A 16,595-nucleotide genomic window follows, 5' to 3' on the forward strand; every position below is an offset into this window, starting at 1 on the left:
ACCCCTCTCAGGTTTACAACCTTCCTGTTGGACTTAGCAAAAGGCTCTACACAACATACATAGCAGGACAGAGTGGGCTGCCCTGTCTGACTCCAGATTTAGAGTCGTAGAAATGTACAGCACGGAAACAGACCCTTCAGTGCAACTCGTCCATGCCAATCACATAACCTAATTTAATCTTGTCCCATTTGTCAGCACTTGGCCCATATCCCTCTAAACCCTTCCTTTTCATATACTCATCCAGATGCCTTGTAAATGTTGTAATTGTAGCAGTCTCCACAACTTTGTCTAGCAGCTCATTCCATACATGCACCACCCTTTGCGTGAAAAGTTACCCCTTAGGTCCCTTTTAAATCTTTCCCTTCTCACCCTAAACCTATGTCTTCTAGTTCTGGACTCCTCCACCCCAGGGAAAAGGCCTTGGTTACTTGCCCTATCCATGCCCTTCACGATTTTATAAACCTCAATAAGATCACCCCTCAGCCTCCAAAGCTCCAGGGTAAACAGCCCCAGCCTATTCACCCTCTCTCTATAGCTCAAACCCTGCAACCCTTGCAACATCCTTGTAAATCTTTGATCTGGAAACTTTCTGATTCTGATCCACTGATTGAGACTGCACTAATGATGTTGGTGTAGATCAGTCAGATTCAACTGTGAATTCCCTCCCCAGAGCCCATTCAGGACAGCATGCCCCATATGTAGGTGTGTTATATCCTGTTAAAGGTTTTCTCCTGATCCAGGCTGATGAGAAAGCATTCATGGCCCTGTCCTGCACCTGAACGATCGTATCCCTGAGGAATGTGAGGCTCTCTGAGATCATCCTGCCCGGTACAGCACAGGTTTGGTTGGGATGAATCACTGATCCCAGAGCAGATCTGACCCGGTTGGCAATGATTCTCAACTCTTGTAACCAAGATTATGTATGCACCTCAGAGATATGCAGAGATGAAATAACACAATCTGTCTATGCAGGACCTTAATTTGTTTTATTACCATTTCTGTTCTCTCATTTCCAGTTTGCTGCTGTTTGCTTTCAGATTTGTCTTTGTTTGTCTAACAGCACTGACTAATAGCAAATATAACGAAGAAGAGTTCATAGACACACATAAGCAAACACTGACCAATTAACTGCTATACTCCCAAGAAAAAGGAGATTTTAATTTGCCTGCAAACTCTCAATGAGTTCTTCACTTAGTCTTATACCAAATAATTAAATGATAAAAAAATGTTTATTCTCTTTCCCTGCATTCACTTTCTAAAACATTATTTTTAAACAGCATGGATTGTAATAATTGCAACAGAATATGAGATAATTGCAGCACTGTTGAAAGGTATAAAGAGGAAGGAAAATGGGATATGGGTGCGAGGAAGGGGGAATGGAGAAGAGAGGGAAGGGAGGAGGCAAGAACTGATTTATTTTTTTAGAGCACATTTATGTATCTTGAGGCATGCGGATAAAAGAAAAATACAGCTGATGAAAAAGAAAAACACAGCAGATGCTGGACATGTGAAATAAAAACAACAAATGCTAGAGAAACTCAGCAGGTCTGGCAGCATCTGCAAAGAAGAAAAGTGAGTGGTTCAAGCCCAATGGCTCTTCTTGGATATGAAATGTTAACTCTTTCCACAGATATTACCAGACCTGCTGTGTTTCTCCAGCATTTCCTGTTTTTATCTGAGACATCTGAAATGCTTCACATCAAAACACAATATGATGAATGTTGGGTAATTGTTTCAATGATGCTTTTGAGAGATACAATTGGTCGGTCCTTTGGGAAATGGCCACTATCTTCCTCCAGTGATATTATGGCATCCTAGTCAACTAATATTTTCTCAATTTATTATCTCACCCAAAAGATGGCCAATCACTCCAATCATGTACTCTTTCGGTACTGCACTGAATTATCAGCATAGTTTACATGTTCAATCCTCTAACAGGACCTTTCTCACTGAGAGATCAGAGTGTAAGATTCACATATTCTTTTCATTCAGATCAATGAAGAGAGGCAAATATACCTCTGTGAACAGATCAATGCCTAGCTTATTTATGAACATTGACCCAAGGCTGTGATAATGAGAATGAACACTACTCATGACTGAAGAATGATTTTATGAGGGAAAAAAAATGAAGGATTAATTTTAGCATGCATCCTACATTACAAACAAAATTAGTTTCATACTTTAGCATCCAAATGACCAAAATTGATCCACGATGCTTCTGAATAATTTTTGTTTCATGACCATTTGAATAAGTATTTGATAGTAACTGTACTCTGTACGTAAATAAAAAGTTAGAAAGAACAACTGTCCTCTAATTTGGAAAAGACAAACGTAGTGAGTTAGAAACACCAACCTCGAGGATGACTTGGGACTTTTGATTGTGTGAGAGATGTCCTGTGGAGTCGGCAGAGATGGTGAAAATCAATTTCCCTCCATATGCTGTCAGCTGGAGTCAGAGAAACACAATACAGTTTTAAAATGTCCTCTCTTTTACTGATTAAAACAAGCACTTCAGATGTTTTTCTAGAACATTTCAAAATTTGAGAATAAAATTCAATTTAACCTCTGAACTGTTGTCCGTTTTCATATAGATCAGTCTACTGAAGCATTTGAATGTAAACTTATAATTTTATTGAATTATGCATCATACCAAGACAACACATCACATTTTAATAATTGAGACAATATAAAGATCTTGAACTGAAATTTGTGCAGTAATGTGTTAACAATTCTCAAACAATCACTTATACAGCACCATAAGAACTTAAAATCATCATTTAGTCTCCATTAACAATACTCCACCGAATCCTTGCAATTTCTGAATTATTAGCCATTTTTTTTACATGTGGAAAGAGGTGTGATTTTTAAACAATAGTTCAGAAATTTTAAAATTACTAATAAGCTCTAATAATAATTGCTCAGTTGACAGCTTGAGGGTTTGAGTGAACAGAGGTAATCATTTCATCATCACATTAAAAGAAAATAATATAATAATATGATGTAGGTTAAATGTAGAACCAAATGTTGGAGGAACAAGAACAAGCAGGCACAGATTTAAAGGGATTTGTGGGGGGTGAAGTGAGGAGCAACCTTTTCACTCAGTAAGCAGTCGGGGTACGGAATGCACTGCCTGGAAATGTGGTGAAGACTGGTTCAATTGAGGCATTCAAGAGTGTGTTAGATGATTATTTGGATAAAACTAATGTGGAGAGTATAGGGGAAAAGCAAGCAATTTGCATCAGAAAGTGATGCTCATTTAACAAACCAATGCAAGCACATTGGACTGAATAGCCTCTTTCTACACTGTGACACCTGTTATTCTGTGAAATTAACATACCTCAATCAGGAAACATGAAAGGTGACTCCCTGTCCTACCCAAATACTTGCTGACATTTACACACTCACACCTATACAAGGTTGCATCAACATGCTCATACCGTCACACTCACATTAATTCACACATACTCAGTGATGTGCTACTTTACACCTTGTTAAGTCAAGATATGATTACAAAAAGTACGTGGACAACATGAATACATACAGATAAAGAAGATTGATGCTGCATTGAAATGCCACTATAACTTGAACATATATTATTTTTCCTCATTGTAATTAGATGGACAAGGAAATAGAGAGGCAGAGGTATTTAGAGCAAAAGGACCAGACAAGTGATAACATGGTTTCCATGGGGAAGGTTGGGGAGTGATACTTGTATAAGGATCATAAGTGCAAGGAACAGAGTTCTGCCAGTTTGGAGGGATACAGAAAGCAATAAGATAGAATGGGGGCGGTACTGTAGATGAGGATTAGAATTATAAACTTGGGGTGTTGATGGACTCAGAACCAATTTAAGACAGCAAGTTAGGTGATAAGATCAGTCTGTTGTCTGCAGTTTGGACAAACTAAACCTCCCAAAGACAATCTTCTCTGAAGACGACTGGTAGAGAATCTAGGAAACCATCAGAATAGATAGATCGAGAGGAAAGTTATGTCTAAGGGTTTCAGCAATACCTGGACTGAGGTAAACATGAATGTAGATGGTCTTTGTGTTGAGATCAGGAGCTCATTTCAGGAGGGTGGTGGAATGGGATGCAAATTCACAAGCAACTTGGTTTAACCTTAGGCAGGAGAACAAGAGGGGTCATTCAATGTAAAATTTGTGGTCAAGGTGATGGCTTTAGTCTTCCCAATGTTTAACTTAAGAAATTGTAGCACTTCTAAGACTGGATGCTAGATAGTCAATCTAATATTACAGAGACAACAAATGCATACCACTTGGTATATTTGTGGAATCCAATCCCACGTCCTTGGATAATAATATCAAAGCACAGCAAGTTAGATAGAAACAGACCCTTCAGGACCTCCTGTGCTTACATAGCCATTGCAGGAGATCCTATGGTTACATAGGATAGAGAATAGAGAGAAAGGGTTGATTCTAAAAAGGAATCAGAGTAATTATTGTTTGAACGGGGGAATGACAACAATATGGAAAGGAAGGAAGATCACGCGCATAAGAGAAGGCATTTACAAAGGCAGCCAGAAGATAGCCAGGGAAAGAAAGCGGAGTTGTCAGCAATTTTGTAGGAACAGATGCCAGAAATTAGGAAATGGATCATCTCAGAGTAAATATCACAGGAAGAGAAAAACATAGAGTGGCACGAGTTCGTGGCTGGCATGAGGGAAGGCACGGCTGTATGATAGATTTGTTGAGCAAGGGGAAGAGGAGAAACACTAGAGGTTAATGATTGTTAGGAGCTTCTTACAATTTTGGGAGGTGGGAGTGGTGTGTAGAGTGGAGGAAAGAGACTAAAGTTACCTTTTTGCTCCAGGATGGTTTTGGTATTATGTACAGTTTTGGTACAACAGTAACTGAATTTTCATTCTTCAAAGGTAACGAATTATCTGAATTAAAGTAAGCGACAGAATATCTTCTTGGCAAATGACAATTTTCTTCTAATTCTTCATGATCTAAATATGTATTGTAAAATAAGGGCAATTCTTGGATTGCTGAGTGGACAGACCTTAGCAAAAGGATGTCCTGAAAAGTCATACCTTGCTGCAAAAACTTTGATTAGGGAAGAAGATACATGTGGGCAAATATTACAAGAATTTATTCTCCCATGTAGTGAAGTAATCTAATGGATCAAACATGAAGCCTGACCATATAGATAGGGCAGCAGCAGATCCCTGCCTTGAAGAGCTCTCACACAGTGAGAATGCCTGAAGGAATGCATGACAAACTAGAAAGAAAAAGAATAAGTGTTACGTTTTGATACAACTTGTAAATAAAATACAGTTTCTAATTTCCTACTTAGTGCATAAAGATACTTTCACTTAGCGGACCAATGCAAACACAGAAGGCTGAATGGGCTCCTTTTGTGTTTTAATAATTCTGTGAGGTGAAATCCAGTCAAGAGGAGTGCTGACTTTCTTTTCTGACTGAGTGCAAATGAAAGTCTAAACAGTGTCCCATTCACTTTTCACCAAGACTTTGAATATACCCCACCTCCCATCACCTTTCAGTACCATCGAGGACCAATAAAATTGCCTATCCCGCCACAAATTTCATGTCTGGACATTTTTAACCCTCAGGCCTCATTTGCAATCCACAGCTGAAAACCAACATTGTAGGTTCTCTCTTTTGGGAAATTACATTATGATATACTGGAACTTTAATGGTAAATGTGAGCCAAAAAAAATTGCTCTGCATTTCTTTAAAATAGCAAAAGTTAAAGTGGACCATCAGGTCAACCATTCCACTCGACAATTTTACAAAATAAAGTGCAAGAAGTCTGCACATTCTTAACTGGGAGATGTCTGCAAGCTTTTCTCAGGATGTTGACTCAGCATGTCTGAAATTTACAAAATAAACTAGAAATTAATCCTTTAATGAAATATCAAAACAAAAATGTTTTTGCAAACATTGCAAACTTCCTTAAACAGGATGTGGATATGCAGCACAGTCTACTGATATGTTTATTGATCTACTATGGTTAATAATTCAATTAGTTGTTTAGTCTTCACTATTTATTGTTACGAGAAGCAATTAAATCAAAAACATTTAACTACAAGATGGTGATGTAGTGGTATTGTCATTTGGCAAGTAACCAAGATGACCATCCATGCCTGTTCTCTGTGGAAAAGGATACTACTGACTCATAATGAGCATGTGTCTTCTGTCTACTATCCTGGAGGCTTAGAAATCCATATAAGGCCAGAAGGTCTTGTGCACATTCCTAGGACAGACAGTTCAATGGAATTCTGGAATACTATGCTGCATGAGTATGTAATATGTAGCAAGCTGAAGCACACAAGCAGAATATTTGTGAAATGGAGACTTATGTGCCTCCAATCTCTGTTTTTACTGCCCTTTATTTACCACCTCTAAGAACAAGAAGAGAGGGGTTATTATTGCTTTGTCGGCCTCAGGTTTACAGCAGTATTCCACATTGCTTGCCCAATTACATATTCCATACACATTGAAAGGACTATTCAAGCAGTGAAGGTAAACAGCCTGCAAAGTCAGTCCCAAATCCAGAACTATAGGGGTGTACATAACATGAAAGGAACTGGTGAAGCAATTTGCACCAATACTGAAGCATCTTATTTAAACAGAATTTCTGAAGAATCTGGCCACGCACAAAAGCACGTCTTTGATAATGCTGAGACAGGTTTCACCGGAGGTGCGGAGCACAAAGAACATAAAACTTCAAAGAGGAGATGGTCATGCCAAGATGTAAGTACACCAAAGATCATTTTACTCTTCTGCTAAGTTGAACTGCTGCATGGGATACAGGTTGAAGCCTTTAGTGGGGTACCAGTCAGAGACACTGAAGGCTCTAAAGTTTATTCCAAAGCATATTTGCCTGCAATTTGGTCTTCAAATAAGCAAGTCTGGATGACAGGACATTCTCTCAAGAATGGTAGCAAGAACAACAGAAAATAAAGAGTATGTCTCTAAAAGATTTGCATAACCTGGTGGATATGTGCATGTTTTGTTGATGAGAGCAGGTCAGACTGAGAGACCAGTTAATAAAGCACACAATATTCTGGCCTGACTGAGCCTGGAGGTTATGCTGACCCTCTATAAGACACTAGTTCAGCCTCAGCTGAAGTACTGCATTTGGTTTGAGCAGTACATTGTAGGTAAGGCATGCAGGAATCAGAAAAGATTGATGAGAACAGTTCCCAAGGGTGGGGAACTTCAGTTATGAGATAAACCAGAGAAGTCAGGGCTGTTTTCCTCAGAAAAGAGAAAGCCGAGAGGGTATGTGGTAAAGATATTCAAAGTCGTGAGCATTCTGCACAGAATAGGGGGAAATTGTTCTCATTAGTGAAGGAATTGGGAACAAGAGGGCACAGAGTTATTATAACTGGCAAACAAATAATGTGAGATAAAAATTTTCAGATAGCAAGGTACTAAAGTTTGGAAAGCACTGCCTGAGGGCATGGTAGAAATAGATTCAATTAAGAAATTGAAAATGAAATCAAAATAAATTTTTTAATAAAAGCAGAACATGCAGGATTTGGGAAGATGGGAAAATAGTACAAGATGCTTTAATTTAGAGGGTCAATGCAAACACAAAAGGCTGAATGGGCTCCTTCTGTGCTTTAATAATTCTGTGAGGCGAAATCCAGTCAAGACGAGTGCTGACTTTTTTCTCTGACTGAATGCAAATGGGAGAATTCTACACAGTGTCACATTCACGTTTCACCCAGACTTTGAATACACCCCATCTCCCATCAGCTTTAAGTACAATCAAGGACCAATAAAATTACCTCTACTGTCACAAGTTTCACGTGTAGATATTTTTTACCCTCAGGCCTCATTTATAATCCACAGCTGGATGTTCAACTGCATCAAAGTAAGTGAACTCACTGACAGTGTCTGGTTAAAATCACACAACAGTTAGCTCAAAGAGAGGGGCTTTCACATGGTCTTGAGGACTGACTATGCGTATACCATCATGGACTGAGGCAGTTCAAGAAAGGGACTTAACACCATGTTCTCAAGAGTAACCAGGGATGGGTAACAAATAATCTTTCCAGCAATACGGCATTCAACAAGGTTCCCCATGGGAGACGCACCAGGGAACACAGTCCCAGCCTGGTGAGATCTCATGGAATACAGGGAGAACTTGCCATTTGGATACAGAACTGGCTCAAAGGCAGAAGACAGAAGGTGGTGTTCGAGGGTTGTTTTTCAGACTGGAGGCCTGTGACCAGTGGAATGCCACAAGGATCAGTGCTGGGCCCTCTACGTTTTGTCATTTACATAAATGATTTGGGTGCGAGCATAAGAGGTACAGTTAGTAAGTTTGCAGATGACACCAAAATTGGAGGTGTAGTGGACAGCGAAGAGGGTTACCTCAGATTACAACAGGATCTGGACCAGATGGGCCAATGGGCTGAGAAGTGGCAGATGGAGTTTAATTCAGATAAATGCGAGGTGCTGCACTTTGGGAAAGCAAATCACAGCAGGACTTATACACTTAATGGTAAGGTCCAAGGGAGTGTTGCTGAACAAAGAGACCTTGGAGTGCAGGTTCATAGCTCCTTGAAAGTGGAGTCGCAGGTAGATAGAATAGTGAAGAAGGCGTTTGGTATGCTTTCCTTTATTGGTCAGAGTCTTGAGTACAGGGGTTGGGAGGTCATGTTGTGGCTGTACAGGACATTGGTTAGGCCACTGTTGGACTATTGTGTGCAATTCTGGTCTCCTTCCTATTGGAAAGATGTTGTGAAACTTGAAAGGGTTCAGAAAAGATTTACAAGGATGTTGTCAGGGTTGGAGGATCTGAGCTACAGGGGGAGGCTGAACAGGCTGGGACTGTTTTCCCTGGTGCGTCGGAGACTAAGGGGTGACCTTATAGAGGTTTACAAAATTATGAGGGGCATAGATAGGATAAATAGACAAAGTTTTTTCCCTGGGGTCGGGGAGACCAGAACTAGAGGGCATAGGCTTAGGGTGAGAGGGGAAAGATATAAAAGAGACCTAAGAGCAACTTTTTCATGCAGAGGGTGGTAAGTGTATGGAATGAGCTGCCAGAAGATGTGGTGGAGACTGGTACAATTGCAACATTTAAGAGGAATTTGGATGGGTATATGAATAGGAAGGGTTTGGAGGGATATGGGCCGGGTGCTGGCAGGTGGGACTAGATTGGGCTGGGATATCTGGTCAGCATGGACGAGTTGGACCGAAGAATCTGTTTCCATGCTGTACATCTTTATGACTCTATAATACCCACATCCAATGAATAAATATAAAAAGTAATAAAAGCAAAATACAGTGGATGCTGGAGATTTGTAAAACAGGAGGTGCTGGAGAAAGTGAGCAGGTTTGGCAGAATCTGTGGAGAGGGCAACAAAGTTAACTTTTCTAATTCTGACATGATTCTACTCAGAACTTAAAAAGGAATGTTGGGAAGAGCTCAAAGCAGCCTTGACTTTCTCGGTGAACTCTGAGAAACCTTCTGCTCCGCTTAGACGTACCCTTCAAAGGAAAGTTTACAGAGCAACGTCTGCCAAGTGGGATGGATCCTACCCTGTTCTTTGGAGTGCTGTCAATGTAATTCAATTTATATACACTTATACAGCCCTCAACTGATTTAGGAGGACTAACCCTATCACTTTATTTCTTTATTTTTCAGCTTAATACTAAGAAGGACTACACCATTTAACTTTTAACTTTATTTCTTTGTTTTTACATTATACTGAGAGTGACTATAATGTTTAACTTTTAACTTATTCCTTATTTCTTTCTACCTCATTCTTAGCTTGTTGTACGAGTGGGCGGCACGGTGGCACAGTGGTTAGCACTGCTGCCTCACAGCACCAGAGACCCGGGTTCAATTCCCACCTCAGGCAACTGTCTGTGTGGAGTTTGCACCCACAGTCCAAAAACGTGCAGGTTAGGTGAATTGGCCATGTTAAAATTGCCCATAGTGTTAGGTGAAGGGGTAAGTGTAGGGGAATGGGTTTGGGTGAGTTGCTCTTCGGAGGGTCGGTGTGGACTTGCTGGGCCAAAGGGCCTGTTTCCACACTGTAAGAAATCTAATCTAATTGACCTATACCTAAGATGGCACAGTGTGTAGTGGCATTGAAAACTTTTCTCTGTACTTTTGTACTTGAGTACACGTGACAATAAAGTCTAATCTCTAAGGCTAGAATTGCACAGGGTCACTGCCCCCACCCACTTTCTGCCTAGTCCGAAAAGTTTAAAGCCCAAGGAATTGGTTCCGATCAGCACTAAAAATAAACAGATGCTAAGCGAATTTGCCACCGAAGAGTTTCTAGTAGCCCGCAAAACTGTAAAGATATAGGCGATCCTGTTTAAATTTGTTTTCCCATTCTGAAATTTTGTAGGATATGGCTACCAAGACATGAATTACAGGTGCAATAATTCCAGAATTGCTGATCTTCCATTTTGACCAAAATAAATATTTCTGCGCTTGTATTTTCAGTTCATCAGGGGGGTGTCAGGAAGCCATACTGGATAAAATTCAGGTTCTGTACAATATTGCAGGTTTCTCTGTCTACCCCCTCTCCCCCAATCTCTGCTTAAACTTTTCTTTTTACGTTTCAATAACTGGAGCACTCGTTGAACACAAGCATTTTTTGGTTGTCAAAATGTACGTTTTTTTTTCCAAATAAGACGTATATAAAATAAATTGGGAGTTCAGCCACTTAGAAAATTCTGACTTTCCTGGTCTTGAATTTGTTTTAAGGTCAGCAACTGGAGGAAACTGATAAGGTGGGAGTGAGGCTGGGTGGGAGAGGTGGTGTGAACTGAAAGGCAGACGCTAGAGAGGTGAATACAGAAAAAAATGTTTAATTGTTGTTATATCCGTGACTGAATGCCCAGCTTCATTTTTCTCATTTCTTTAATATTCTTTAATGCAGACAAGGACTAAGGTTGCAAATTTCAACTTCAAGAGTAATTTGTCTTTTAACTTATACATTTAAATTTAAGTTGCCTTGAAGCCAGAAGGAACCTACCAAAAATCAAAATGTAGATCCCAAGGAAATTTGAGAAACAGCCCTCAGAATAAAAGAAACGTTGAGATCTCAATCTGCAGGTAGTGACCTACCTGTGTGCCTTATCATTTCTTCATGAAAAGCTGGATCTCGAGATGTCTGATCCTTCAAGCCTCTGCTTTACACAATAATACTGCATAGTTGACCTTCTATTTTCCAAATGTGCTGAATGATGTTCCCATTACCTTCGTGCCTAACCGTGATTGACTAATATTAAACACATGGCAGCAAAGGCTTAAGGCAGCCCACATGGCTTTGCCCAATTTAAAGCCTTTCAGTCACCAATTACTGGCCATTTAACCCGTCTTCAATTTTAAGCTTGACGGGATAGGTTTGGGGCAAGACCCATACAGTCTTGGAATCATACAGCAATGGAAACAGACCCTTTGGTCCAACCAGTCAATGCCAACTATAATCCCAAACTAAAGTCGTGCCACCTGCTGCTGCTTGGCTCATATCCTTCTAACCCTTTGCTATTCATTTACTTACCCAAATGTCTTTTAAATATTGTAGCTGCACCCACATTCACCACTTCCTTTGGAAGTTCATTTCACATACAAATCACTGTGTGTGAAAAAGTTGCCCCCATGTCTTTTTTAAATCTTTCTCCTCTCACCATGACAATATGTCCCCTATTCTTGAAATTCCCCACCCTAGGGAAAAGATACCTGTCATTCGCTTTATTTATATCCCTCATTATTTTATAAACCTCTATAAGGTCACCCCTCATCCTCCTACCTTCCAGTGAAAAAGGTTCCCGCCTATCCAGCCTCTCCTTATAACTCAAACCCTCCATTCTCGGCAACATTCTGGTAAGTCTTTTCCAAAACATCTCCAGCTTACTAATATCTTGCCTATAACAGGATGTTACAGTTCTGGTCACAGCACTCCAGAAGTGGACTCACCAATATAGTTTACAACGTCAACATGATGTCCCAACTCCTATACTGAAAGGTCTGAGCAATAAAAGCAAGCTTGTCAAACACCTTCTTAACTACCCTGTCTACATGTGATGCAAACTTCAAAGAATTATGTACATGAATCCCAAGGTCTCTCTGTGCTCCACCACTACTCAAGCCCTACTTTTGATTGAGTAAGTCGTCCCCTTGTTTGTTTTACCAAAATGCAAATCCTCGCATTTATCCAAAATAATTTCCAGCTGCCACTCCTAAGCACATTGATCCAACTAATCAAGAACTTTTTGTAATCTTAGGTATCCTTTGTCACCGTCCACTATACCACCAATTTTGGTGCCATCTGCATACTTACTAAACATGACTTTTGCATTCTCATTTAAGTCATTTATGTAAATGATAAGCAAAATGGATCCCGCACTGATCCCCGTGGAACTCCATTGGTGACGGGCCTGCATTGTGAAAAACGTCCCTCCACCATCACTCTCTGTCTTCTGCCACTCAGCCAATTTTGTATCCAATTGTCAAGCTCAAGCTGAATCCCATGTGAGCTAATTTTATTATTTAGTCTACCATGTGGAGCCTTGTCAAAGGCTTTACTAAGCTCTTTGACCGCTCTGCCCCCACCAATCTTCTTGGTTACTTCCTCAAAAAAATCAATCAAGTTTATGAGATCCGATTTTCCTCATACAAAATCATGCTAACTATCCTTAATGAGTCCTCACCTCCTCAACTGCATACAAATCTTATCTTTCAGAATCACCTCCAACATCTTATCCACAACCAAAGTCAGACTCGCAGATCTATAGTTCCCATGTTTCTCCTTACATCCTTTCTTAAACAAAGGCACAACATTAGCCACTCTCCAGTCAGCCAGCACCTCACCTGTAGTTATGGATGAGGCAAATATTTCTGCCAGGGCCTGGCAATTTCTTCTCTAACTTTCTGCAGCATTCTGGGATACATTGGATCAGGTCCCAGAGATTTATCCACCTTTATGTTCTTTAAGACGTCCTGAGCCTCCTCTTCTGTAATGTGAAATGCTTTCAAAACATCAATATTTATTTCCCGGAGGTCTCTAGCTTCTATTTCTTTCTCCACAGTAAAAACTGACACAAAATATTCATTTAATATCTCTCCCACCTCCTGAGGTTCAACACAAAGATGACCTCTTTGATCTTTAATGGGCCCAGCTCTTTCTCAAGTTGCTCTCTTGCTCCTAACATACTTGTAGAATCTCTTTAAATTATGCTTAACCTTATCTGTCAAGGTCATCTCATATCCCCTGTTTACCATCCTGACTTCAAACTTCAGCGTGCCCTTACACTCTTTATACTATTCAAGAGATTCATTTGAACCTAGTTGTCTATATTTATTATATGATTCTTTTTTATTCTTAGCTAGAGCCTCAATATCTTTATTCATTCATGATTCACTAGCCTTACCTTTCACACTAACAGGAACATAATGCCTCTGAACTCTCATTATTAGATTACTTACAGTGTGGAAACAGGCCCTTCGGCCCAACAAGGCCACACCGACCCGCCGAAGCGTAACCCACCCAGACCCATTCTCCTACATTTACCCCTTCACCTAACACTACGGGCAATTTAGCATGGCCAATTCACCTAACCTGCACATCTTTGGATTGTGGGAGGAAACCGGAGCACCCGGAGGAAACCCACGCAGACACGTGGAGAATGTGCAAACTAGACCCAAAATGTTCCCCTATTATCACTTCAATCATTTGCCTTGCCTTACTACCCAAGAGAAGGTCAAGTTTTCTTCCTTCTCTAGTAGGAACATTGACATATTGATAAAGAAAATCTTCTTGAACATAGTTAACAAGTACTTCACTATCCAAACCTTTAAAGAGGAAACCTCGCAGATCACTGTGTTCTTACCTTAGACGGGAAGGGAGGAGGCGACCTGCTGGGCAGAGCCCATTGCTACATTAGCACAATCCCTACCATCCAGCTCTGCCCTCACAGTGTTCTTATACATGACAGTGCAGCTTGCAGCATGGAAGTGGCAGGCAAAGACAATGTCCAACAAGACAGAAGCTAACTATTGTCTTTTGATGTTAATTGACATATCAGTCACAATATGGTCCTCTATTAATATCCTTGTGCAAGGATTTACCATCCATCAGAAACTGCGCTAGCTATACAAATACTGTGGCTACAACATCAGGTTAGAGCCTAGGAATACCATACCATATTGTATCATAACAGATGATATCTGCCAAAGCCTCTCCACCATTTTGAAAGCACAAGTCAGCAGTTTGATGGAATACTTTTCAATTACCTGGATGAATGCAAGTCCCACTACACTCAAGAAGCTCAGCACCATCAGGACAAAGCAGCCCTCTTATTTGTCACCTCACCCACCACCTGACAAGCTGACAGCCTCGAACCTGCTCCCAGGGCGAACAGTTTAATTGTTTCAGGGGTAACACCACACCACTCTCCACCAAATTAACAAAGAACTCCATCCCAGATCAAAAAAAAAGTGGGTGGCACGGTGGCACAGTGGTTAGCAGTGCTGCCTCACACTGCTGGAGACCTGGGTTCAATTCCCACCTCAGGCGACTGACTGTGGGGAGTTTGCACGTTCTCCCCGTGTCTACGTGGGCCCCCCTCCGGGTGCTCCATTTACTCCCACAGTCCAAAGATGTGCAGGTTAGGTGAATTGGCCATGCTAAATTGCCCATAGTGTTAGGTAAGGGGTATGGGTGGGTTGCGCTTCGGCGGGTCGGTGTGGACTTGTTGGGCCGAAGGGCCTGTTTCCACACTGTAATGTAATCTAAAAAAAACTCCCGCTGCTCTCAGGGGAAGTGAGCATTAGAATACTTTGTCGGAATGCTTACTGGGATCATGCATCGAGGGTGGGGGAGGGAGGCAAGGAGTAGGGAGTGAGTGAGAGAGAGAGAAGGAAACAGACAGAGATTGTGTGTGTGTGTGTGTGTGTGTGTGTGTGTGTGTGTGTGTGTGTGTGAGAGAGAGAGAGAGAGAGAGAGAGAGAGAGAGAGAGACACAGACTGATGGAGAGATAGAGAGAGAAAGACAGAGAGGGAGAGTTAGGGAGCAAAAGAAGGTGCAAATGCAGCAATGTTCAGTGAATGTTGGAGAGTTAGCAGGGCACTTTGTTAAGCAGAAGCTCAGTTGCTGGCTGCCTGAAGCTTCAACACTGAGCAATTTTACAAGAGAGGTTGTATGTGTGTGGAAGGGGGAAGGTGTGAAACTAGATCGAACCATTGGCGACCCTCAACTCTCCCCACCTCACTCATCCCCAAGTTATGCCTGACCCAAGTTCCATTTGAAAGGGGTTGGGGGGGGGGGGGGGCGTCGGGGGAGAGAGAATCTGTGAGTCTTGGACTCTCATTCTGAAACCCCAAATCCTTCAAAACCTCCAGCCGTTCACAGCATCCCAGCCCTTTGGGCACCTCTCAAAAAAAGGAGCTTTGACTTGTGCCAAGAGAAAACTTCCTGCTATTTTTTTTCCTCTTTGAAAATTTTTTGGGGAGAAATCCCATAGTTTGAATGTCTTTATTCACATTATGAAGTGATTTCCTAGCTGGAGATGAAAGTTAGAAGCCGTGACAGCATTTAAATAGCACTGAATTCAGCCACCGGGCCAGTGCTGTTATTTAATTCAGAAGCCCCTTAAAATATAAAATTTACTGTATTCTTTCATTGAAATATATGATTTAAAATTTTACTTAGACTGTGCTATCATTTACATTAGGTTAACTGCTATGTTTGTTTTGATTTTTAACTGATGTTTTTGGTGGTTTGCCCCAACCCTGTTTTTCCTATAGGTTCCATTATTTCTATTGCACGATTTTCCATAACAGAATGTCACACAGCAACACAACTACAGCATTATAGGAGAACTATCTGTACTTCTTAATTTTGTTTTGAAGTGAAGTTCTCTCCCAGTGGTTGGAGAATGGGAGGTGATTGCATGCTCTGTACCAATCAAAAGATAGCAATGATCATTAATCACTGTTAGCACAGATCTGCTAGACACTGCATTCTTGTAGCTGCAGAGGCACCCTTTTCCTCCATGCCATTTGACACTTGTGTACTAATTATAAGGAGAGACACAAATGGACAAATATATTATTATCTGGCGAGATTATTTCAATATCCATACTCAGTTCCACAAGCCCCTGTCTCGTGGGTTTTCTTTCAACATGTCTAATTATATGGGAACAACAGAGAAAAAAAATCTAATGGAACACTGAAGTCCTTATCTGCCTAAACAGGAGAAGATTGGAATGACATGGGCATTCATATGAGAAGTTTATGCTGCATTGCATTCAGCATTTGGTCAGCTGATTGTTTGACCTTTGGACTATCTCTATTCTCTAATGTTGTGCTTCTTTGAGATGCTTGATTGGCTCTCCCATGTGAAGCTGACCTTTAAGCCAACTGAATGCATAGTGGGAAAGGAAACCAGCAGAATAAGAAAAATAAACTTGCATGCTGTGTCCTGAACTAGGAGAAGAGATTAAATCCTGCAATTATTAAAGCTGTGAAGCCTGTAAAAAGATATTATGCCATAGACAGGATTATGAGTAATAAGCAGCACCTTGCAATTACAACTAATATCAACGGAAACGCCAATTGGTCAGCTCCATTT

The 16,595-nt window shown here is 40.8% G+C and overlaps 1 protein-coding gene across 5 annotated transcripts in view; it reads right to left on the bottom strand.

The window, feature by feature from the left end:
* lama2 (laminin, alpha 2) overlaps positions 1–16,595 on the bottom strand; it is a 385,009-nt gene that overhangs the window by 218,733 nt on the left and 149,681 nt on the right. For all 5 annotated transcript variants that reach the window (XM_087980433.1, XM_087980426.1, XM_087980423.1 and 2 more), the window contains exon 13: positions 2,354–2,446. In XM_087980433.1, the coding sequence (XP_087836559.1) occupies positions 2,354–2,446 (93 nt within the window). The remainder of the gene's footprint in view (positions 1–2,353; positions 2,447–16,595) is intronic.

The sequence above is a fragment of the Chiloscyllium plagiosum genome, unplaced genomic scaffold (genome assembly GCF_037043375.1).
Source record: "Chiloscyllium plagiosum isolate Xiang-an unplaced genomic scaffold, Cpla_swu_hap1 HiC_scaffold_3, whole genome shotgun sequence".
Classification (NCBI taxonomy): Eukaryota; Metazoa; Chordata; class Chondrichthyes; order Orectolobiformes; family Hemiscylliidae; genus Chiloscyllium; species Chiloscyllium plagiosum.